Below are 27129 nucleotides of genomic sequence, written 5' to 3' on the forward strand. Positions count from 1 at the left end.
TTGGCGTTACCATATCCACCCGCCCTAAATGGGTCACCATTTAAAACCAATCATAAGATACAGCGAAAAACTATGACTCTAGGATCGCATAATGCGCGCGGATTAATAAAGTCCTAAAAGCCACGGCGGTAATATAAAATATAACAAATTCTATGGCTCCAGGAGCGCATAATGCGAGCGGGATAATAAAATTCCTAAAAGTCACGGCGGAAAATATAACTAACAAATTCTATGACTCTAGGATCGCGTAATGCGAGCGGGGTATAAAAAATTCCTAAAGTCACGGCGGTATTTATAACTAAGAAATTATATCGAAAGCGGTGCAAAAACTTAAAATTAAACTTAACTAACTGCGGTAATACATTAATGCGATATAACTATTGTCTTGGAAGCGGACATAAACGAACGACCGGGCGAAGGTAAGTTCCCTTGGCGGTTCTAACTGTACAAACGCGCGCGACGTCGTCCTTTGAAGGATGTACTTTCTCTACGACGGCTAAAGGCCAGGTTAGGGGCGGTGCATTATCATTTATCACAACCACGACCGTTCCAGGAGTAATAGGTGTGGAAGGCGTATTCCATTTCTGCCTAACTTGCAAACCGTGTAAGTATTCCATTCTCCAACGTTTCCAAAACGACTGGACTAACTTGTCCAGTAGCGAATGCCTATCAAGCAAACTGACGTGATCAGATTTGGCTTGCGGCGCGGGTAGTGCTAATAAAAGCGCGGTAATTAAAATAACACGAAACAAATTCGTTATAATATTATACATATATTTAATATAATAATAATCAATGATCATGATGATTAGGTGATCATTGTGCGGTAATATCACTGGATGCTTATGTGCATATTCCAGGGCGGTATCGCTTAGACGTCCGATGAGGATTAGTCTGTTGCGAATAAAAGGCTTCAAGCGGTTGAAGGCCTGCGAATAAAATTTATAATAGAGTATATTAGAATACTCCTCTGCAAAATATTTATTTTGCAGGGCGGGAATAATTTTATTTACAGCGAAATTAGGTTCCTCTACGGTCATCATAACACCGCGGCGGGACAATAATATAAGGAACCTATAAATATAAAATACGCTACGCGACGAGACGCGAAGGGCGGTATCGTATAAAGCGCAATGCTTTATAGGCGGGCACACAGTGTGCGCTAATAATTTTCGTTCGGGAATGTCTGCAATAGACTCACCATTGAGACTCTTATGAGGCCAATCAGATGGATCCGAACGAGCCCACTGGGGTCCATGGAACCACAGAGGGTGCGAGACGAGATTTTGTGGCATAATGCCACGCGAAAGAACGTCAGTGGGATTTTCAATACCAGAAACATAGTAGAAGTTATCTGATGGGATGTTATACGCGACTGTGGGAGCAACGAAGCCCATCATGTCCCACAGACGGGCGGTAATTGACAAGATGGAGCGCTTAGTGCACATCACATCGGCGGGTGCGGTAATTTTAAAATAAAAACAATCATCAACAGTAGACCAATGCAGACCAAGTAATTTATGTTGCACGGTCTTATCAAACTCTACCGCGGAGGGTAAAAGTTTGTGCGAAGCGGGAAGATTATCTAACACATTTTTACTATTACTGTTCCACTTAATTAGATCCCACTGAGCTCCCTTAAACAAATCGATGAGCTGCCGCGACGCGGAAACTGCTTCATATTCCGTGGGAATAGAGAAGGCGATATCATCCATATACAACGAGGAAGACGCAATGCTACTCGCGAGCGGATATTTCGCGCCGTCATCTTCTACGAGCTGTCTTACCGTGCGCAGTGCATGATAAGGACTAGACTTGATGCCGAAGCAAACTCGATTAAATTGATAAAGAAGTAGCGGATCCTGCGGGCTGAAACGATATAAAAAACATTGAAAACGACGATCAAACTCACGCACGAATATCTGCAGAAATTGTTGGCGGCAATCGGCGGTCATGGCAATCGCGTGGAGACGAAAACCTAAAATTATTGTAAACAAATTGCCTTGTAAATTCGGCCCAACATGCAGAAGGTCATTCAATGAACGCTGGCTTCCAGAAGTTGGCATGCTAGCATCTAAAACCATGCGCAGCTTAGTAGACGATTTATCCTCGCGCAGAACAGCGTGATGCGGTATAATATAAATAGGTGTAGGGTCACGCGGATCATACGGAGGCGCGGGTGAAATATAATTCTTAGTTAGATAATCCTTTATGACGTCATCATATGCCAACCTTAATTTAGGTGAAGCCTGTAGCTTTCTTTCAAGGCACATGAAACGTTTGCGGGCAATATTAAATGAGCCACCGAGAGTGTAGAAATCATCCTTAAATGGGAGCGAAACAATATATCTGCCACTCACGGGGCCGCGGGTTGTAGTTGATTTATAATATTCTTCACATTCAACACCATCGGGATGTTGAACGGGCGGTGCGGTAGGAAGCTCCTCGAGCTCCCAGAAACGCCTGACTAATGAGTCAATAGCGGCGGTCTCTTGAACGTGACAACACGTCAAGGGCGGTTTATGTATGTTAGGTATGGTGGGTACTGAACCCATTATTACATAGCCTAACACCGTGCGCAATGCAGCGGGCGCCGACGAGTCACGAGCTGCATGAACTACGTCGGGGAGAAGCAGATGAGGGAACAGAGAAGCACCGATTAATAAATCGATTTTATTTGGCGTACCAAAACTCTCATCTGCGAGCGGTAAATGCGAAATATGCGATAAGACAGTAGTGTCTACAACAGCGGTCGGTAATAAATCCGTAACATGATCAACAACTAGCGGTGAAATATTAAAAGATATGTTGTTGTCAAGACGCGAATAAAATTTTATATTTACGGAATTACTATCTATAATTTTTTCTGAACCACCGAACCCCTTAATAATAGTACGTTCGGTTTTCTGCGGTTTAATACCTAAGCGTTCACAACATTCATTCGTAATGAAGTGACTTTGCGAAGCGGAGTCTAAAAGCGCGCGAATAATAAGCCGTTCGCCTTTACAATTATAAGCTACGACTTCAGCGGTTGATAATAAAATAGTATGTTGTTTATTCGCGGGCGGGTTGCATAGAAATGCGTTATCAGTATCAGCTGTATAGCTAGCGGTACATAGCGCAATATCAGAGCGGCACTCGCCCGACGGCGCGGGCGGTGTCGGCGCAGGCAACGGCGGGGAGCTGCGCGGCGGGGGGTGAGACGCAGGCGCGGGTATGGAAGATTCGCGTTTCAAATGTAACATTGTATGATGTTTTAATTTACAAACGCGACAATTAGAATAAGATGAGCAACTAGAAACTCGATGTTTTATACTGAGACAATTTATACACGCGTTTCTATCCTTTACGTATTTCAAACGTTCCTGCGGACTCATTTTATGAAAACTCGAACATTTAAATAAATGTTGATGCGTAATATTTTTACAAAGACAATTACTATAAGCGGAATCAGCGGTTGTTACGTAAGACTGATACGTCTTAGGCGGTGCGGAAGAAGTATTATTTGAACTGCGGTTATAATTATTATTCTTTCGAGGCGGTTTATTTATTCCCGAATTTGTGGAAGGATGAATGCGTTCTAATACCTTCGCACGAGTTTGAATAAATTGAACTAAGTTATCAAAAGTAGGCATTTCACTACCAAACTCAGTCTCGAAAGCGCGAACAGTGTCTGAGTCTAACTTCTTCAACGCGATATGAACAATCATTAAATCTGTAATATTATCTAACTTTATATTCTGTAAGGCGCGCACTGCGCTAATAAAGTTATCTGTAAATAAATCAAAGTTTGTTGCGGACGCACAATGCAAAGGTTTAAAATCAAACATTTGATTTAAATACGCGGAAACTAACATACGTTTATCATCATATTTATCTTTTAAAGTTTGTAAAATTAAATTATAATTTTCAGCGGAGGGGGTTATACCAGCTATAACAGTTGTGGCCTTCCCCGTTAATTTACCTAGTAAATAATATAAGCGCTCGGCATCTGTAAGGCCGGGATTGTTATGAACAATTGATTCAAAATTCGAAAGAAACAGCGGAAATGAGCGAATATCACCCGAAAATGGTACTAATTCGATAGGCGGTAATTTAGGCCTATTTTTATGCAAATTATTAACATCTCCATGTGACGGACTTGGTTGCGAATATTGCGATTTAATTCTTTTAATCCTGCTATACAAAGACTCGAATGCAACGAGGCTTTTATAATCAGGTTTCGCGGCGGGAATTAATGATAACAAACGAATATTATATTCATCTAAACATTTCTTATAATCATCGCGTAATGATTCTATCTGCGCGGACTCGTCAAGGAAACTTTCCATAAGCGCAGCGTTGTTATGAACGTTCAAAGACAAATCATAAATTCTTTGCACCATTTCGAATATAACTTCGCGTTTAGCTAATAACATGGATAACTGCGAATCATTTATATCTTCCGAATCATTAACATCCGAAGCGTCACTATCAGGTAACTTAGTCATTTTCTTAGGCGGCATTTTTAATAACAAAAGTAAATATTCAAACAGAGAATGTTACAATAAAAGTTACAATAACAAGTAATACGACCAAATAAAGTAGGTCAGTGACGCAAGCGTAATAAGAACAGAGTATGTATTTCCAATTACAATATGGTCGGATTATAACAGCGGATCGCGGAATGTAGGTACTCGATAAATTTCGAGTGCGGGTAGACCGTAGATAAATATGATGTAATATGTTCGATTTATAATGATTTTAGCGTTATAACTGCGGATAAACGATATGAATATAGTTTTAACCCGTGACGGGTCCTATGAACAGGCGGTTGTTCATAACTAAAACTCTGACTGTAGCGTCCTGCGTACAACCGCCTGTTCATAACGCGGCCAATGACTTTGAACGTCACCTGTAGCTGCTTACAAGTGAATGTTTCCAGTATAAAAAATATTTCTCTATGCCTTAAACATTTATAATTCGAATCGACACGACTCCGAGACAGGCAATAGAGACCAAAACCACAAAATAAAAAAAAAAAGTGAATCATTGATTGAGTTGCGTCATCGGCCATAGTTTGTGACATTTCTCTTGTTCAACGAATATTTGGATTGTGAATTATGCCGAGAGGAATAATTAGATGAGTGATAATTGAGACGTATATTACTGGAAATTTTACGTAGAATACGTTTATGATATTGGTTTTAGGGATATTTGAAGAATACTCAGTGAAAAAGTGTCTCAACTTTTCAGTGCGGAAGACGCAAAATGGCGCTTTTTTTCTTGTTTGTGAATAATGGATATTTGTTATTATTCATAGTGAAATACGTTGTGTTAAATGTGTGAAAATATAAGTGAATGTATTTGGCAATCGTGTAGTGATATGAAAACGTGAATATGATCATTTGATGACTCACCATTATCATGTAAGTGTTAGTATGTAAGCAATTAAAATTAAAACAAAAGAAAATCAATTTTTTATAATTTTATAGAAAAAATATATCGTCATGATTACATTTTTATGCTATAACTAGTTTCTTCCTCTTTCCAAAAATATATCATACATGGCATATAATTATAGAACAATAGGGTAAATAAAATTTTCAAACTCGGTAGTCATAAAAAAGCTAGATTTCGTAAACTACCTCGACATACTTGGGACACATAACATCTGTGCATAGGACGCGTCACGGGTTAATTAACTATTTTAATAATAATATACGCGTAACTTAATGTCACGGGCGGAATAAAATATATTTTAAGCGGAAAATAATAGATGACGCAATGTCGATCTATGCGGTATACTATAGTTATTTCACAATGAATGTACTATTAAATCACTTATTAGGGCCTACAATGAGTATCCTAATAAGGGCGGGTTTAAAATATATTTTATATGAATAGTAGAAGACGCATTGTCGTTCTACGCGGTAAATTAAATAGTATTTCGCATTGAAGATACTACTAATACGCTTATTAGGGCCTACACAATGAGTATCCTAATAAGGGCGGTGGAATCATCAGGTAATGTACGATTCGTAAGGACTAACAATGGTTACTATCCGGCTCGAAGGACCAATCAATGGTCGCGCCAATATAAAAAATATACGTAAATATATTCTCGATATAAAAGTGGACTGTATTTTGATCAACGTGGTGTTAGCAAAGAGGGGAAAGACGGGAACACACGGCACATACCTCGTCGGAGGGAGTAGCGTCCAGAACACACGCCGCGCCACGCGGTCAGGGTCCTCCAGCTCGCGGCGGGCAAGAACGGGTCCAGTCCAACACTCCACGCAAACACACACGCGGCGGTGCGCGACCAAGGGCCGGGGCACGGGATACCCCGGTGGTGTTACAAAAGCACAATGCCTGATGATCTAGAGAGCCTCGTGGAAGCTCTCCGGCGGTGAGTCCCGATCCTCGCGAAAGATCGGAGAGAACTACTGGCTGTCGTTCGTGACATAGGTAGGTCACGTGACGAGCGCTAAATAGCGCGCGGTGATTGGTTGTGCTCGTATGTAGGGAAGGATAAGGAATACACCACAAATAATAAACATTTAATTTCTACATTTACTATTTTAATTATATTGGCGTTACCAGTACGTTTGTAGTAAAGAAATAGGCGTAGGCAACACCGAATACACAAATATGTTATAATATGATATTATGTCTGAGGCACCCACATAATATTGATCGATTTTCTTAAAAATTTGTACACGTGTCTAATATTGAAATGCGATTTTTAGCTCGTTAAAAATTATTATTTTATATATACATCAATTGTAATTTGATATTAACATCCATTTTGTTCTTTATATTCAAGGAGAAAATGATAAAATTACTAACGTTTTGTATGTCTATTCAATTTCATTTTGTAATCGAATCTACTGTCCTATCCTATCCTATTAATATTATAAATGCGAAAGTTTGTGAGGATGGATGTATGCTTTTGTTTATGTGTATGTGTATGTATGTATGTTTGTTACTCTTTTACGCAAATACTACTGAACCGATTAAAATGAAATTTAGCACACATATAGTAAATTGGATTAACACATAGGATAGGTTTGATCCCGGAAATCCCAAGGGAACGGGAACTATGCTGGTATTTCTTTGAAAACGCGGGCGGATAGCTAGTAGATTTATGTTCTTTGTTACATTAATGCATAAAACGTACATGAGCCTATAAAAATTCATTAAGCATCATTCATTAGCTAAGCATTTTCTCTAGAACGTATTCAAACTCATCTATTACTTTCAATGTAATTCAGTTACAGAAATCATAATATGAATGCACAAACAATCTCATTGAATCAATACAAATTCTTTCATAAACTTTATGAAAGATTTAACGTACATAAAACGTGCATATTTCATTTATATATGTTACAGTCAATCTCATTGCCGGTCAAAGCTACTTTTGATTAGAAAAATCAGTCAAAAACGTTTTTGACCGACGCGACGCCCTTATAGTCACTAAAGTTTTTAACTGATTTTTGCACTCAAAAGTATCTTTGAACTTCCTTTGAATTCTGACTGTAAAATATACACCGTGATTATATCTTGTGTTTTAATTACAAATTAGGGATGAGATTTGGTCCTCACCAATATATTACAATCCTACTAATATTATAAATGCGAAAGTTTGCATGGATGTATGGATGTATGGATGTTTGGATGTTTGTTACTCTTTCACGTAAAAACTACTGAACCGATTACAATGAAATTTAGCACACATATAGAGGGTAACTTGGATTAACACATAGGATAGTTTTTATCCCGGAAATCCCACGGGAACGGGAACTATGCGGGTTTTCCTTTGCAAACGCGGGCGAAGCCGCGGGCGGAAATCTAGTTTTCTATATTATTACAATTTTGTTTAGAGCATAATAACAACATACAAGCAAATAAAAGAGAACGTTTTAAATGCAATGAAAATAATTAAAATATATGTTTTTGATGAACATTAAATAAGCGCATTTAAAGAACAATAAGTAGGTACTATAATTTATCGAACGATATTTATCCATCGCTAAATCATAAAAAAAAACAGCTCTAGCACACAATGAAATAACGTAATTGTGTCTGATATCATATTAAAAGGTTTTTACTGTGTAAATTCGTAAAGTATGATAATATAACACAATTTGAACATTAAACTTTACTCATAAAAGTATTGTAGAAGAGGTTTTGCAGAAAATATATGTCGTTACTTTAAAAGATCCATTATAAATAATATTGTTTGTCTTTATCATGAAGTTTCTGCAGACATTCTTGCATAATTCTGTCCCAGTAACAGTAAAATAGTATCCTTTCGATATAGTTCATACAAATATCAATACGAGCACGTTCTGAGCTTTGCGATGAAACTGGGCGGCTATGTACTGAGTAAAGATTTCCCGTACAATATAGGGTTGAACAAATCAACATTTAATATTTTTTGCTATATATACAGAATTTACAAATTGCTTTAGAAAGTGTTCCTTAATTAATTACAGTATAAAATTACGCCAGCTTTTCTCTGAAATAAGGATTTTTGATTGGGATGATTTTTAATAAAAATGTAACTTAATACCAATACTCTTAAACAATTAAATGTGAATAAAATATTTTATTTATTTTATTCCCATTGAAGTAGATTATAGTAAGTTGGTAGCCCTGGCACCCTCGTGAATAGAGCCGAAGTATAGTTTGTGATATTTTATGAAACTTTAAAATATATTGAAAAGTTTGACTTGAAAAGTTAAATTTATATTAAAAAGTTACAAATCAACTTTAATAAAATGAAAGCCACTTGAAGTATTCTGAAACTCTTCATGAGCAAATTGATACTGTTTTTGTTTAAGGATGGCACTTACAAATATTTAAATTATCCGTACTGAAAGAGAAATTATGAAATCGAGCTATTATTATTCAAATCGCTCCTAATGATTACGGCTATTCACTATAATTTAATGGTAAAAGACACAGATTAAATTTGATAGCTAACATTCAGTGGTCGTAAGAGTTAATGCGGTAAACAATTTAATTTTATTACGCATTTGAGGATATGTGCCAAATTTAATATTTCTAATCCTACCCAGATCCTTTGTTTATTCTTAATGAGGTACATCTGAAAATATTAACGCGAAATATTTATAATATTATAACTAACATTTAGAAAGGCTTTTTTATTTCTTGAAATGATTTTAGTAGTCATCTCTTTGACTATATAATAGGGTGCATATTTACTAGTCTGAAGGGAGAAAATAGACTACGTTCGCCATTCAATTTTTATAGTAAATATATATTGTTTAGACTTTATAGCAATTTGATAAATATTTATACGTATCTTTGCGTTGCTCTAAGAAACTAATATTTTGTGATGTTACAACGTTTCATATAATATATTTTATAATAGCAAAACTGGGGGTGAAAACTTTCAAAATATACATTTATGTATCAATGCATTCTGCTCTATGCTCGTCATTAAATCGAACTATCTCTATGTTGTTATGTGAAGGTTAGTAATTACGCATGAAAAAGAGTATGCAATTACTTTACTAGACTGCTTTCAATTAATCAATTAACTTCAAAACTTGTACTATATTCTACTTGCATGTATTGACTACTACATTATAATATATTTCTCAAATACGACTGCAAACGTAAAAAAACTACATTTATGTAGAGGAACTGGCGAACAGATCTGGCAACGTGAAAATACAATTTACATTAGCTAAAAATCTAATTTTAATATAGGTATGGAAGTCAATAATAATATAAAATTGCATTATTATAATATTTATAACGAGGTGGGTGCATGAGTAGGTAATTAACACTTAAACCTTTTTCTAATGGGCAAGTATATAACTTTATAGAGTTTTTGTTAGTCTGATGAAATGCCGTGATTTTGATAAAGAAATTTTCATACAAATCTTAATAATATAGATTTAGATAAGTATTAAAAAGTAATAAGGATAACTTTTCCATGAAGAAAATTCCACGTATTTGGTTCTTTATACCCAAATAGCACACTTTGGCCTTTGTTGAAAAATCTTTATTAGAATTATTTTAGCTAGGTAATGAATTTATCGATTAGTAATGAAACATTGTCTAGCCTTGTGTATATTCTGAGAAATGCTTTAATCACTAAACAAAATCGCTGTCGCTGTCTATTCGTCCATAATATGTATGTTTGATCTTTAAAACTACGCATCAGATTTTGATGAGATTTTTTCTAAAAAAATAATGTTTATTGAGGAAAGTGTTAGTATAATGCAATTTTTTAAAATTTTCTAAAAAAAATGCGGAATGCTAGTAATAAATAATTATAATCGTTTTGAGCTAGAAACTACTTTTATAATCATAATTACAATGTTCATACTGCTGTAGTTCTTACTGAGAATCGCAAAGCAGTTGTTAATTGTATTATTTTTTCCTGACTATGACAAGACGGTATTTTATATCTATATATTACTAGTGGTTCGCCCCGGCTTTGCCCGTGGTACCTACATGTTTACGTTTTTTTTCATAAAAACTATCCTATCTCTCAAGTTGGATCGAACTGCACATGGTGTGCGAATTTTATTATAATCGGTTAAGTGGTTTAGGAGTCCATTGAGGACAAACATTGTGACACGAGATTCATATATATATTATTAAGATAATATAAAAATGAATCGCAAAATGTGTTGGTAAGCGCATAACTCGAGAACAACTGAACCGATTTCGTTAATTCTTTTTTTTATTACATTTCTTGAAGTATGAGGAGGATGGTTCTTATGGAGAGAAAACGTAAAAATGTACCACGGGCGAAGCCGGGGCGGACCGCTAGCTTATTTATAACTTTATTTAGGCTGTAAATAAAACAACAGGCGTAAAGTGCTTTGCTTTGCTGGCGTTCTTCCAAACCAAGCTAAGTAATATATTAAACAGACATTGTTCGACTATGGCATTGCAAATTAAATTTTAACGATGAAAGCTCCCGTTTATTATGAAATTTCTCTTATAATGTAATAAAATTCCGAGGGTAATCGATGCTTTTCTTAGTGATCAAGAATATGCAGAACAGAAACTTTCGGGAAAGTAACATCATTCTATTTGTGGACAATAAATAATTTAGTAGAAATATATGATAAAAATATGTTTCTGATAGTAGATTGATAGAATCAAGCAACGTGAACGTTAACGTGATCTAGCTTTTAATGAGTAATATATTGTGAGAGAAATACAAAGAAACCTTTACTAATTTTCATTAATTGGTTACTTAAGGGTGGTTTTTTTGAGGCAAAAACAAAAAGAAATAGTGCTTGTGATTACGTGTGTAAGAGAGATGGTGTACATAAATTGTTTTTTATTTTTTTTATTTAGGTAATTTCTGCGGGTTACTAGAATTAAATTCTTTAATATCTTGAACGATTTGAATACAATTTTATAAAAGATCAATTTATAAGGAATGTAATTTTATGATTTCAATTGTTTTACATTCGTTCTGTTTTATTTTTTTATACAGAAACATCAAACAGGATTACTGTGATAAATGTTATTGGGTTATGTTCTAAATATTACAGAAATTATTAGATACCATATAATCAATATTTATAACCATAATATCATGAACAAAATTATTTTAAAGGTATAAAGATCTACCTACGTAAATTTTGTTCTTTAATATTTTCATAATAGTGATTTTCATAATATTTTGTGTTTAAAGCTTAGAAAAAATAAGTATCTTATTTCTTGGAAAACTTTAATTTCTTATCCCAAAAAATGTATCCTATACATATCTATAACCCATAACAATCTTTAGCATCAGAAATTGAAGGAAAAAACTGTTTCAGTGAAAATACTTTTTTAGAAAAAGTAAATGTAAAGTTTCAAAGAAAAACATAAAAATAATGTAAACTAGACCTAGTCGTATCTTATCAAGTCTAGCGGTCTCTGTTTTAACGAGAAAAGTTCATAAACTAAATGGAATACCAGTTTTGGCACAGTCTCAGTCATTACTACAAACTCACATCAATACCCGTAATTACAAAATTGCACGTCATTCTAACATTATCAAATAACTCGGGTATTTCGCGAAATGGACTAAGAATATGTGTTAATATTATGGACAAGATATTTTGTAAAGAAGTTGAAAAAAAGTTTGTTTGCTTTTGTTAATGGACTTGTAATAATTTGGGTATTGCTCAAGTATAATACGTTTTATAAAGAAATAAAATACAATATACAAGTAAATATATAACTTTTGTACCGTTTTACATAGAGTAGGTTGCAGACTACATCATTAAAAACATCGATTTATTTAGATGTACGTAGGTATTATATAAATCCGATTTCGCACCTCTACACTCGAAGTCAAAGATACTTAAAATAAAAATATATAAGATAGAATAGAATTGTATTCCCAGAAATTCGTGTCAAACAACAATGGAATTAAATACATCATTATTTTTACGATTCAGGTACGTTGTACTACGCCTTTTTAAATAAGAATATTATGGCGTTGATGAATATTCCTTCAGACAAATTCCCACCTGATAACATATGCAGGGCGTGGCTAAAATGATCGATTGTGAGTGTCTTAATTATAATCTTAATTGATGGTTCCGTTTGTATACATCGTAACAACGAAAGGGATGTTTACTTCAGAAATAATATTTTATTTTGTATAACATATCCTTAATGAGTATATTATCTGGGGCTTAATCGCATGTGTGTCGTCGTGTTTATTCATTACTAGCTTGTTCCCCGCGGTTTCACATTGCTCCGCTCCTGTAGGTTTTAGCGTGATGATATATTATAAGCTTCTTTGATAAATGGGCTATCTAACACCGAAATAATTTTTCAAATCCGACCAGTAGTTCCCGTGATTAGCGCGTTTAAACAAACAAACTATTCAGCTTTATAATATTAGTATAGATATGAGCACAGATTACTAAAAAGTGACTGCTAAAAATATATTAATTATCAGTAAAATTTACCTTTTAAAAATTAACTTTATGAGTTTTATTAATCGTCACTAATTCTTCAATCCATTGAAATTCTTTTTCATTAATAATCAATGTAATTGTTTTAAATCAAATATAAAAAAAGAATATACCTAGATCATAGGTATCTAATTAAAATGTAAGTAAATACCTTTTTCAATACGGTTGTGCAGTAAAAGGAACCTAACGAGAGTATTAGTGTCATACAACTGAAATAATCCTTCTTATTATAACGAGGTTGATGTCAGCGTTTCTGCGAAAGGTATCTAGTAAATTCGCAGCATTTCTTTTAAAATCAGATAATTTTTACGCCCGCATTACTGAATATTTCTTAATTATGTACCTTTAATCGATTAATGTAAATCTATTTTTTATTTCTAATCATTAAAATTAAAATAGAATAGGGTTTTTAAATGTCTTCTTGAAATGTTCTGAATTAAGATATTGTATAAAGAATGTCTTGTCTTTTTTCATTTTATCTTCAAACTAGCTGTGCCCCGCGGCCTTACCCGCGTTGCTCCGCTCCTGTTGGTCTTACCGTGACGATATATAGCCTATAGCCTTCCTCGATAAACAGGCTATCTAACACAGAAATAATTTTTCAAATCGGACCAGTAGTTCCTGAGATTAGCGCGTTCAAACAAACAAACAAACTCTTCAGCTTTATAATATAAAGTATAGATAATAACAACGCAATCTTAATATATCTACTATTTATATTCGACATGATTTATTCAGGTTCAAAATGAAAGCACACTTGGCTGTATTGGTAATTTCCTGTGCTTTCAGCTTTGATATTGACGCCAATATAAATAAACTTTATGAAAAAAAAGTCATATAAACTGTGCCTGTTTTATGACATATAAAGCACTTATTTATTACAATTATAGTTAGGTACAAGTATTTTTTTTTCGTGAAAGACGTATGACTATGTTATTATTACTTTGTTATTGTTTGTTTTATTTCTAATCAACAACGTATTGATCATTTTATGCAAGCAAATATTTCAAAATGGTGGATATTATAGCACTCAACTGAAATATTTAATAGCTCAATTTTAATGGCTCATGAATCAATTAGTTATACCGATCACGTTCACAGATTGGAATTATCAAAGGTAACCATATAATGCACATAAACAGCAATGAATACATAGTTATAGTTAATCATTTCATAATTTCAATTTAATAAGTTCTATGTCATACATAATTATATTAGTTACTAACGGTCCGCCCCGGCTTCGCTTATGTTTACGTTTTCTCTCCATAACAATCTTTGCACTACAAGGGATATTATAACAGAATTAACGAAATCGATTCAGCCGTTCTCGAGTTATGCGCTTACCAACACATTTTAACATGATATTTAATTTAAAATGCATGTAAAATTTTCATTCCATTCTATTATCATTCCTATAATTTTCTCACGATTTAAATGAATTCATAATACTTACCTATATACATAGTTACACATATTATTATTTATTCGTCTTTGCTTTTTATTACAATTAATGCATTAATAGGATATAAACATTCACATAAAATAACAATTAGCGAACCCTAAATATAAACTAAAACGCGAGAAATACTTTATGTTTTTACACGAATACAATAAATAACACGTGGGATATTTATCTGAAATAGAATCGCTGTGAAACGCAGCGAAATTTATCTAACTGTTTTTACAAATAACATATTCATTTTTCAACATTTCATGAACGAACGATATAGATCTAAATATTTATTTTTATATTTAATACTGGTAAGCTTGAAAGTATCAATTCCTAAATATATTTATAGACGAAAATTGAATTCATGACCAAATTCTGATCGACTTACTAATGTTTTGACTTATGTCTAGATAATACTATTAACACATCCTGTTAACTTGAAAATTATCATATAAAACGAATCCTATTTTTTATACTGTTGAACTAAGAATATAAAATTTCACTGAAAATTCACCTATTTTCATATAAAAAATTAAGTATTGAACTATTTGGCCATAAATTGAGAATGACACTTTCAAAACTCAAATCTCTCTCAAACTCAAAACCAGGAAGTGTGTGTATAATCTACTAGCCTTCCGCCCGCGGCTTCGCCCGCGCAGTCAAAGAAAAACCCGCATAGTTCCCGTTCCCGTGGGATTTCTTGGATAAAACCTATCCTATGTCCCGGGGTAAAAAGTAGCCTATGTCCTTTCTCGGGTGTCAAAATATCTCTATACTAAATTTCATGCAAATTGGTTCAGTAGTTAAGGCGTGATTGAGTAACACACAGACAGACAGAGTTACTTTCGCATTTATAATATTAGTATGGATTTATGTGTGGTTATAATCTATTTACACACGACAAAATAAAACTGAAAAGATTAATTTAAAAAGTTTAAGGTAGTTTAGCCAATTTTATCCACAAACTGTAGTCAAGTTGGCATGTAATAGCAAATATGAGTCACATCCGCCGTCTAGAGTCTAGACTGAGACGTGCAACACTATAATACTTATCTGAGACAATAAGATATATTTTGCTTTCCAGCAAGTAAATATTTGAGCGTTCTAAAATAAATACCATTGTGTGGTTCTATTTAAAAGTTTCATAGAGGTTTAAAGTGGTCATAGAGGTTTCACCCGCCTGGCTCCGCTCCTGTTGGTCTTAGCGTAATGATATTTATCTAACACCAGAAGAATTTTTACAATCGGACCAGTAGTTTCTGAGATTAGCGCGTTCAAACAAACAAACTAACAAACTCTTCAGCTTTATAATATTAGTACCTATAGATAAGTGTATAGTATTTTAACATTTTTGTGTATTAAAAAAATAGGTACGCGCTTAGATACTAAGTTATGCCAATTACGGCATGGAGTGTCTATATCACAGAACATATACATCACACACACATCTCGATATAGTTTTGTGGTCTATATTGTATGGATTATTAGGATAATGCAATTTTTTAATAGGTATTGTACCTATTTTTTAAATAAGTTTAATACTTGAATATACAAAAGTTTTACTGTGAACTAACGAATGAAGTGATGAAGTATTTCTGTAGTAGCTATAACAACAATTCATAACAATATAAAAAATCGAGGGTAAGCAACGGTTGGTACGGTCATAAATTGGATGGGTGACAATTTTTTCAGTTGCTCTTTATCTCATTTGCGGAGTCCGATTCGCACTTGACCGGTTTTTTTTTACTTTCTGATCCTCCTTTCTGATTATAAATATACCTACTTAGAAAAATAGAAATATTCTGATAGTGGATGCTAATGTTGGAGAAATTAACTAACACAAGACGTGGGCGTCTCATTTGCTATAACTAAGAAGTTTGTGAGAAAACAAGCAATTCCCATAAAAATGAATATTCGGTATATTTGATCAATGTAACACATTCTCAAACTAGGCTATAAACAACCTGACTGAGTTGACAATTACGTATATTATTAAATATTAGCTCCAGCGCGCGGTTTCGCCCGGTTTGAAGGAAATTTAACAAATGATAATATACTAAAACCTTGAATTACATAAAATAGATATAGTGTTGTCTTCGATGTGTAGTTTCAAATACATTTAAACATACTTAGGGACGGATAAACAGCGACAGCAACTTTACTTTATACCTACTACGTAGCCTACGTCGTGATGGAAAACTCTTAATACAAAATTTCATCAAAAGAATCTAAAAATATGAGAGGAAGAAGATATTTAAGAACCTTTTTATTCGCCTGGCCCCGAATCTGATATATAATTCAATAACAATTTGGATGATACGAATTTATTGGTGAAAATTGAATTGGTTATTGAAGATTGAACGCAATTGCCAGATTAAGGAATCGCAAGAAATCTTCGAGATTTGCGATTTATTTTTACAGAATGGATGGAGTTTTGGGGAAATACCTTTCCGTTAAGTTTATTATGTATTACGGTGTTAACTGTTATTAGCTTAATATTCTGAGTATTGTTTAATAAAATAATAAATTGAACAAAAAATATTTTGTTATCCATATTTGAATTTCAGCATACATTTAATTCTTAAAAGTTTTACCTATCATTAATTAGTATCGTCCGTACTTTTTTCACAAATGGACGAATATGTTACATAAATCTATTTTGAATCAGTCTCTCGTCCATAGTTCAATTATTATTAAAGCCTAAAGTAAACCGATTTTTACGATTAAGTTCATTGTATTAACGTCCACATTGTGAGTTGTATAAGAATATGAAAAATGAAAATACTTATAGCACACATCTTTGACTTCTTTCAGTCGATTTTTGATTGTTGCCTTTCAAAATATTCTTCACATTAAATATAAGCTGTTTGATAAGATAACAAATGTAATATATTTGTAATTGGTACTTATCAATTGATACGTTTAGCTTTAAAAATCGGTATAATTCTGATTTATTGAGCCTAATTGTGTTCATTTATCAAAGTCTTAATTTGAACGGATAATGTTAGAGCGCGGGAAACACGCTCCAAATATTTGTTTGCATTAACATAAATGCACAAACTGCATGCGAAGCCCGATTACCAACGAAGTAGAATAATGTATGCACATAATTACGCACTTTCAGCATAATCAATGTTTTCAAACGATCCAGGCAAACTAATGTAAATATGCGATGAGTTATGGCAGGCTAATTGTTTTTCATATCATATTAGCGACCCGCCCCGGCTTCGTCTGTGGTATATTTTAACGTTTTCTCTCCATTCTCGTACTTCAAGGAATATTATAAAAAAAGAATTAACGAAATCGGTTTAGCCGATCTCAAGTTATGCGCTTACCAACACAATATTTTGAGATTCATTTTTATAGTATAGAGCTTCGTTTATTCAAATATTTTCCCATTTTATAATGTTTATGCTACGAGTAAATTACAAATCAGCATCGCGTAAAAAGAATTTCGAGGTATGAATACTAATTTTTAATTAGCAACGGAATTGATTTGCCGTATGTGTTATAAATAGCGAGATGTATCCCAAAGGAAATCTCAGTAACGTACACTGTTTTTCATTTACTTCTCACTTCTGTAGTTTTGCTTACGTTGTCTTCAATTGCTATTGTGTTTGAATGGAAATTTATTAAGCTTTTATCCAAGTTAGCTGTGAAGAATGTGAAATGTTTGGATTAATACTCGCGTGAACTTTTTCAATAAAAACTTTGACAAGTCATGGGAACTTAATCCATACTAATATTATAAATGCGAAAGTAACTCTGTCTGTCTGTCTGTTACTCAATCACGCCTTAACTACTGAACCAATTTGCATGAAATTTGGTATAGAGATATTTCGATACCCGAGAAAGGACATAGGATAGGTTTTATCCCGGAAATCCTACGGAAACGGGTTTTTCTTTGAAAACGCGGGCGAAGCCGCGGGCGGAAAGCTAGTGAACGTATAAAAGTGTTACGCTGTTTTGATGAATAATAGAATTTATAACTTTTTAACGGATTTTAAACGCGATTTATTACTCTATAGCGCTATACTCGCTCAGTCACCATCTCGTCAGCCTTCCTGTGACCACGCTCGCTGTAAAGTGTTCGAAACGTCGGGAAAATAATATAATGAATAAATCGCGTTTAAGATCCGTTAAAAAGTCTTCAATTTCTAAATGTATAATACTCGCGTAAAATCAAACACTAGAGAATAATAGAATTTGTTATTTATTTATGTAAGGTTTAACAGTAATTGTTAAATTAACATTTCTTTTCATGAAATAATACTAATTAACTAATTAATTCAATTGCAAGTTGGTTAATACAATTACATTGTTTTGAATAGATTTTTTTGTATTGCTATTGAACTTTTGAATATAGTGTATCGGGAAAGCACATAGGCTACTAACACAGCGAAAGCTATATTAGGAGTCTGGGGTCAATTTTATTGTGTTATGTATACTTGTTGTGTAAAAAAGTATACATAAAATTAATCTTTATTGTTGTAATGTAACATCTACGTAATTTAATTAATTCTGGATGCAGAATGATTGAATTATTATGTAATTGGTTTACGTTACCACAAGCCCACACATCTTCAGATATGAGGTTAAATTTAGACTTTTGTATTCAGCTGTAATGTTAAGGTCGTGATAACATTAGAACGGGTTTAATTATAACACGCTTACTCGCTCTGTTTTGAACATATCGTATTGTTAAATAGGTATTTTTAAGAAATATATAGAAGAAAATGATGATACCGCTTAATTGCATTTTCATTTGTAAGGTAGGTTAATATAGTGTGCTATAGAGTGTAATATAGAGCAGAGATATTGGTATTATTTATAGGATTGTTATTATTTATTGTATTTTTGTAAACGGCGAAAAAAAAACTCGTGAGGAAACCGCCATGTCGAAGAATCAAAAGTTCGACGACATAATATTATGTCATCCGCCAACCCGCACTTGGTCATGATGATGATTGGATTGTTTGTTTTATTATTTACAAAAATGCAAATTATGTGTAAATTTTTAAATATTATTCTTCAAGGCGAAGACCAGGGCGCTAGGGCGCGATAGGTACTTGGAAATTGTTGGTGTCGGAGGCCAAGATCCACTGTTCCAAGTTAGTTGTTTAGTTTAACAGTCTAAGTTCATGAAAATTCTATTTTTAAATTTAGGTGCCCTTTTCATTTGTTCTCCATTAATTTTAACAAAAACAACCTACCTCCGTACCAACCCGTTGTTAGATTATTCCCAGTATAACAATTTGATTTTCCGCAAGACTAACCTCATACTTGACGTATTTGATCCTAAATTACATAAATTTTAAATTCAGGTCAAACCCGAATAAACCTATTCTATCGAGCTAAACACACAATCTCATATGAATATGATAATAGTTATTATGTTGCTCATTTGTGAAAATCTTATAATTATTCATCTCTAGAAACTTGTGTTGTTTATGTTATTGTCTATGTATTTTCAAGTTCTGGTCTTCAAACTATTGTAAACTATTGTTAAATGATATCTTTATTATGTTCTTTAATTAAATAATTAATATATTTGAGTATATAATATAAGTGAATATTTTTTTGTATGATGCATTGGCGGAAAGTGTAATCAAGCAGTATTCGGGGCGTTTAGAAGTATTTCAATTTTCACTATGGAGGGAACAAACATTAGGATTTAGGAGCCACCATAAACAAAACTACCAATTCCTATATTGGGAACGTGAACGCAATGGAAAATATAACTTTTAATCTGTGAATCGAACAGCTGATCTCAGCAATATACATAGTGCGACTGAAATGAAACTATAAAATTGCATTCGTGAGAGTAGCTGAACTAGTAATTTCCTCTTTTACGTGATTCAATTCACCTACAGGTTATATGAATATTACTGTATTTTTATACAGTGTAGGCCCGAGGTCTAGTAATAGAACACGATTTATATCCATTTCTATAACGGTGGTCGAGGAAACTATAATACACTGCTGCCCTTCGCTCAAATTGGGTCAGAGCGGCCCTGAAATTATAATCTTTTAAGATTGGCGTCGTAAAGCATGTTGTAGCGGTGTGCGTGATTGTAATTGTTGACATCTTAATTTGCATCCGTTTTACAATCGTTATATGGTGCATATAATGTTTTGTGGTATTATGTGAACTGGGTTTATAAACTCCTTAAAAAAAAAGGAAATTATCAAGAATGTTGCTCAAAAAAAAATAAGAATAATTTACCATGTGTAAGGTCAGCTACTCCTGTAATCTCATCCATAACGCCTTCTACTCAAATTACTACAGTTTTCATAATCTTATTATCCGTGACCCTAGCTTAATTTTTATGCCTAATAAACAGTATATTCCTGAAAGGGAATAGAGCACGAATAAAAGCACTTACCATTTGATACACCATTATGTTATACAGTACATTTAATGTACGTATTCACGAATAAAAGTTGTTTCGACTTTCCGCAAAATGAAATTGAGTATTAGTAATTTTTCTTTCAGAAAACACAATTTGTTCCGTGTCACGTTATTTTTTTATACTTTGATGTTTTGTAGGTTGCAAGGTTTTAAGTGGTTTCTGTGGGTGTAGGGGCTGTATAAATCTCTATATCAATTTGTATCAAAATAAGTAGTTATTATTTTGTTTAATTTCTAGGTATGTTTAAATGTTTGAATGACTCCAAACCTACTTATTTCTGTTATACCTCTTAAAACCTGTGCAACTGCATTATTATCGTAATAAATTAAACACCAGTTAGTTGTGTAAATTAAAATAAAATCGGACATGTAAATAGTTACATGGGTCTGTACGATTCACGCGCTTTGGTGCAGTTGTAGTTTAACTTGGTATTCAAATATTTTATTGTCATGTTTCCTGCAGTACTGAAACTCAAGGGAATGTGTTTTATAAAGCATCTGTTACTTGTTTGTTTTAATACAATACAATAATAAAACTAGATAAAGTATTTGTAGGTACCTACCATAAGTAACTTGCTGTTTGTATATTTATTTTTTTGTGAGGTTTTAATTTTCATAGTTTTGTGGGGACAAATACAACAAAAAATACGTGTGGCACTCGGGGACTGCCGCGGTAAAGCTATTGCATAGCATGCCTTCAAGCCACACCTCCGTGCCCGTAGGAGTGGGGAGCGTGAGGTTTTTTCGTTACGGAATTTCTGGATTTGGGTTCCACGCTCAAGGCCCGCGATAGAAGCTATGCAATAGCTTAACAAGAGTTCTTGCATAATTATTGTATTGTAGCTCTACCTTTGTAACCTATAAAAATTGTAATTATCGCGACTTTCTTAATATTATAATAATAAATAAAGCTACAATATTTAGGACTTAAACAGGGCTTAAATATAATTGGTTAGGAAATCGGAAGACTCCGTTACAGAGAGCCCTTAAACTTGAGTACCGCTGACCACAAGAGAGGTTTTAAGGAAATGATTAGACCCTCTCTTACCTTTTGTTGTACAAGTGCAAGTGTTAATAATTAAATTTTCACACTGGTTCCTTAACCGACTTCTAAAAAAGATGAAGTTCTCAATAAGACGGTATTTTAGAAGTGAAACTTCTTTAGTCGCGTTAAGTGTAAAGTTTCAAGGTCGCGTCATGGCAATACCGTCATGTCATGGAGTAAGGCTACGATTTTGATTTTTGAATCTTGCCAAAGAATTTTCACTTCTGACATGTGTGCTCGGCTCGGCACACACGCCCTTTTTTTCACGATTGGATATTAATAATTATAGTCGTTAATTTATTCTCATCTGTCTAAAATTAAACGTATTTTGATATTGCATTCTCCATATAATTAAATGCTTCTATAGTTTAGAGTTAATATTGATACATTACGGCGAATTGCCTTCAAAGAGACTGGCACATGTCAGAATATAATGCTAATATATAAGGTATAAATACATTATTACTGAATTAATATCGTGAATAGATAAAATGACACGTTTTACATTAACGTCCTTTATACATTTTTTTTATTAGGTACGATAAAATGATATTATTGTATTACTTATAATAAAAAGAGTAACTACTTCATTTTTGTACTTCATAATTGATTATCTATACATATTATAATAAATCTGTAGAAGGGTCAATTCTGTACATTGAAAATATTGAAAAAATAAATAGCAGGGGGTGTTACTGGATCGATACCAAGCCCAAATATGTGATTAAAAAAATTTTTGTCTGTCTGTCTGTATGTTCAGGCATCACGTGAAAACTAAAGGTTCGATTTCCATGAAACTTGGTATAATAATTATACCTTATTATCCTGGGCATAAAATAGGATACTTTTTATCCCGGAAAAATACGTATAAAAAAATCTTAATTTTTCTTAATTTTTCCGCGCGGACGGAGTCGCGGGCGGAAGCTAGTACTCAATAAACAAATAATAGTAGATAGGTACTTTTTAACGCCTGAACTTTAAGTCTTGTTTATTTGTTTGTATGCATTGGTATTTACATCGTTTTTGGATTAAACTATATTGGTAGGTACTTACTTAGTTACTTAAAAACGTTACTTACGTACTACGTTTGAACGCGCTAATCTCAGGAACTACTGGTCCGATTTGAAAAATTCTTTCGGTGTTAGATAGCCCATTTATCGAGGAAGGTTATATAATATACAGCCTATATATAGCCTTCCTAACTTCGATAGATGATATTATCATCTCGCTAAGACCAACAGGAGCGGAGCCACGCGGGTGAAACCACGAAGCGCAGCTAGTATCTACTATAAAATTGATCGCTTAGTAACACGACGCGACGGTAAAGAAGAGATAGAAATTAATGATATTCTAAACAGCACGGTACGTATATACGGAACCGCAAACGCGCTTCGTTGGATACACGACCGCAACACTGCCCTTGTTCTAGCGCAATACCCGGCCACAATATTCGGAGAACTGCTGTGGACCATTTCATATGAATTTGCTATAAAATATGATTCCATTTTAAACTGGGAATCTTGATTTGAATTTAAAAACAATCAGTATGATGATAGGGCGATATTCGTTGCCGTTAAAAGATAACATGTTCTTTGTGTAAGGCTTCTCGAAAAGAGATTGCAATATGTTTATTTACTGTAAGTTTATTATTAATTATCGTAACAAAATAAAAATATTTATTAAAAAAATAGAACAGTATACATATTATTACCTCTTAGTACGTTGCTAACAGTAGCTAGTTTTTCAGAATTGAAGTCTTGACGGCCCGAGACGGATCTGTATTGAAAACAAAGTAGCAAAAACACCTTATCTGGATACGAAATCTTACACGACCTTACGTTTTTGAGGTTTCTCCATACGTAATCTTTCAGTTATTTTCTTTATATGCATTTCCATCCTTATCTCACAGGACCATAGCGAACATAATATTACTGTTTATATTATAATAGAGTCGTAATAACTCAATAGTTTGATACACTACCAGTACGTAATTGGATCTCGAGGAGGCCAGTAAATCTATCCAAGAATTAATAACATACCGTATTTCGGACAAACGTGTAATTAATTTATTATGTACGAATCTCATGACATCAAAATTCGTATCATTCGTCAAATGGAAATTAATTAAGCAGTTAATGATATTATATTGTCATAATTAACATGAAGTCATTAATATTTGTTTTATAATGAACTAGCTGAGCCGACAGACGTTGTCTGACCGTCGCGCATATTGTCAAACCAGTGAAGTTGAAGTAGCCGTTAAGTTTTCGCATTTTCTTATTTTTTTTTTACAAATCAAAATAATAATTATCAATATCGGCCCAGCCGTTCCGTTGCCGATGCCGCGACCAAAGGAAATAGAGATCCATTTTCATTGTTTAGAGATTATGTAATAGTCTCGGGAATCTACTAAAGAGTTCTATCAAGAGTTCATTTGCAAAGTTAGACCGAAGCTTGGGCTTTAATTTTGTAGACCTTTATCAGACTGTTTGACAGTAATTCTTTAGCAGGACGCTTAAATTTACCCAAGAAATACTGAACAGTACGCGCCATAGTTTACAATGAACATAGCTTAAAAGTACATTGACGAAACGAATTAAGTGGTATAGATAATTAGATAATTTAGTTATTTACTATGAAGCTTTGTAATTTTACAGATGCGATAAATATCTATTACATTAGAGGCAGACGAATTGAAACGTATCAATAAATAGCAAAGCCTACACTAAATTACGCTGTCTGAATGGTGATATCTGAATATCCCCTGTATTATGATGAGTTAGCACTATATTAATGTAGTAATGAAGTATTCACTCTTCCTTTTATACCAATTATAAACTAAAGAATACATATTATTTAATTATATTTTCAAAACTTTAGCTGATTTCACAAATATATCCGTGACATTTGTTCAAAAATAAATTACCTACTATTGTCCTTTCACATATAGTTTTAACCACTCATCCAGTTTAGTTTGTAAACCACAGTCGCTAATGAGTAGATTTAGTATGAACAGCAAAACTGCTGACGCCGCTAACGATGTGGTTTTCTAAAACAAACATTTTTTTTCCATACAGAAAATACCATCCGATGCTAACTCAAACACACCGAGGATTATTGAATTTATTTGTGAACGTCAAACTATAATGCTATCAACATGTCGATATAATACCTTTCTCACGTCTTTATTTCCAGCTTTTATTCTATCTATAGTATGACTGAAGACATGTGCATTACGGTTATTTATAACGCCAATACAAGTTATTTTCCACCTTACTGTTAGGTAATACGGATTATAACCCCGAATCAATGAGCCACGTAAATTTAGTGAATCCCCCAGTGACTTCGTAAGTCACTGTGACCCTCCTTGATCTATTACTTTTATAAGGGATCAAACATATCGCTTTTCTCAGTTTTTTTACTTACACCGTGTCTCGTTATCGTCTTTTACTCAATTGATTTTGTTATAAAATATTTTAACCAAAATTGAATAGCGTTAAAGTAAGATAAGTATAAAATAGGTATAATAACAATAAATCTAAGTGTGTTTTGGGAATAAGTATGCTTAAAATCGTAGGTATGCTTACATTCGTCTTTTATTATTAAATTCAAATGACATGGTGAACCAGTACTCGTAGTGTTTGTTTGTTATCACAATGGTTAAGTAAATTTTTTTAAGGTTCGTAGCACCCATTTAAAAAGGTTTTTATACAACGTTTGTTATTGTATAATCAGAGTTCAATCGACACGTCTATTGTTTATCACCTATGTTTATATTTACGTATGCTAATATCTACTGGTAAAACATTCGAAACGCAATATAAATTTAACAGGTGAACACTCGAATATCTACAGACTGTTTTAATAAGGTTTTAATGTTATTTCATTTCATTATAGTCGACGGCTTATGCTACCAGAATATAATTTGTAAGACGCCAAAATCTCATTACAACAGGCCTTTGTAATCAAACAAACCAACCAAGTTATTATAGACGCAAACGCATGAGTTAGTTGTTTTATGACCGATTTCTGGGCTCCATAAAGTTAATTTCGGCGTCAATGTTGCCAGTTTCAAAGTAAGCATATTTATTACCATGTAGCTTATTAATGTTTTATCAGGCGTTCTCAGATTTGATAAGGAGAGTAAACGTGCCTAAACAAACATAATCTTATGTTATGTACATGTTTTCCAACATGCCTTCAATCTGTCGCTTATTAGAGAACACACAGCTGAAATTACGCTAACATTATTAAATGAAGTTATTTAGAATTCATGCTTGATTATTTAATCCTAACAATGGAAATAGGGCGTTATGGTAAGACGGTGATTATGGGCTTGCGGACAAATTAATTGCATGGAAAAGAGTAGATTTTAATCAACAAGGAAAATACATGATGTATAAATTTAAACTTTTAAGGCGACTACACCACCGAAACTAGCGCCCCCCCCAACATTTTATTTTTTTACTCCTAAACCAGATCAAATTTAAAAAATCTAGCTCGGTACTTTGCTAGTATATTACTTGTAGTATTTTTGGTATTACTTTTCATTATTTTGCATTCGGTAAATTAGGAGAACTTTTGATTACCGCCAAAAGTGGCCACTTTTGGCGGTAATCAAAAGTTCTCTAGAATAATGAACAGTTAGAATAGTGAAAAGTAATACCAAAAATACTACAAGTAATATACTAGCAAAGTACCGAGCTAGATTTTTTAAATTTGATCTGGTTAAGGAGTAAAAAAATAAAATGTTCGGTGGCGCTAGTTTCGGTGGTGTAGGCCTCTTAAACCTGATTATTATTGTAACTTTCCTATGAATTTTAAAGATATTATAATTAATTAAACATTGGCTTACCCAAATTGAATCCAACATAAATTTATTAGCTTTTACATTTTCAGTTGTGAATAAATAAACGATGAGACTGTTTTTTTATAATAAATTATAATATAAAACATGAATAATGGTTTTAGAAACGTTCGCGTTAAGGTTTAATTAATAAAACGACAGAAAACCATTGAAAAGTTTTTTCATAAAAAATATCCTGTTACAAAATTTAAGCTCTCATCCTTCGGCTTGTTATTCATTTGTTATTCTCCAATTTCCATCGAAAAAACTCGGTATGTTTTTGATAGGATCTAGAATTTTTTCGGTTCCGATACGTTTGGAATCCCAAATAGCCAATTAATAAGGACTTTAACTCACTGAAACTATGCTATCTTTCATTCACACATAATATTATAGTAATTCACATCAGATTTGGTA

At 33.3% G+C, this 27129-nt stretch overlaps 1 protein-coding gene across 1 annotated transcript; it reads right to left on the reverse strand.

The window, feature by feature from the left end:
- Positions 1–377: 377 nt before the first annotated feature.
- Positions 378–2279, reverse strand: LOC123693706. The gene has a single exon (XM_045638902.1). It carries the CDS (start codon positions 2271–2273, stop codon positions 378–380), a length of 1896 nt encoding a protein of 631 aa, XP_045494858.1. The 5' UTR covers positions 2274–2279.
- Between the last annotated feature and the right edge of the window lie 24850 nt (positions 2280–27129).

Source organism: Colias croceus, chromosome 8 (assembly GCF_905220415.1).
Source record: "Colias croceus chromosome 8, ilColCroc2.1".
NCBI classification, from domain to species: domain Eukaryota; kingdom Metazoa; phylum Arthropoda; class Insecta; order Lepidoptera; family Pieridae; genus Colias; species Colias croceus.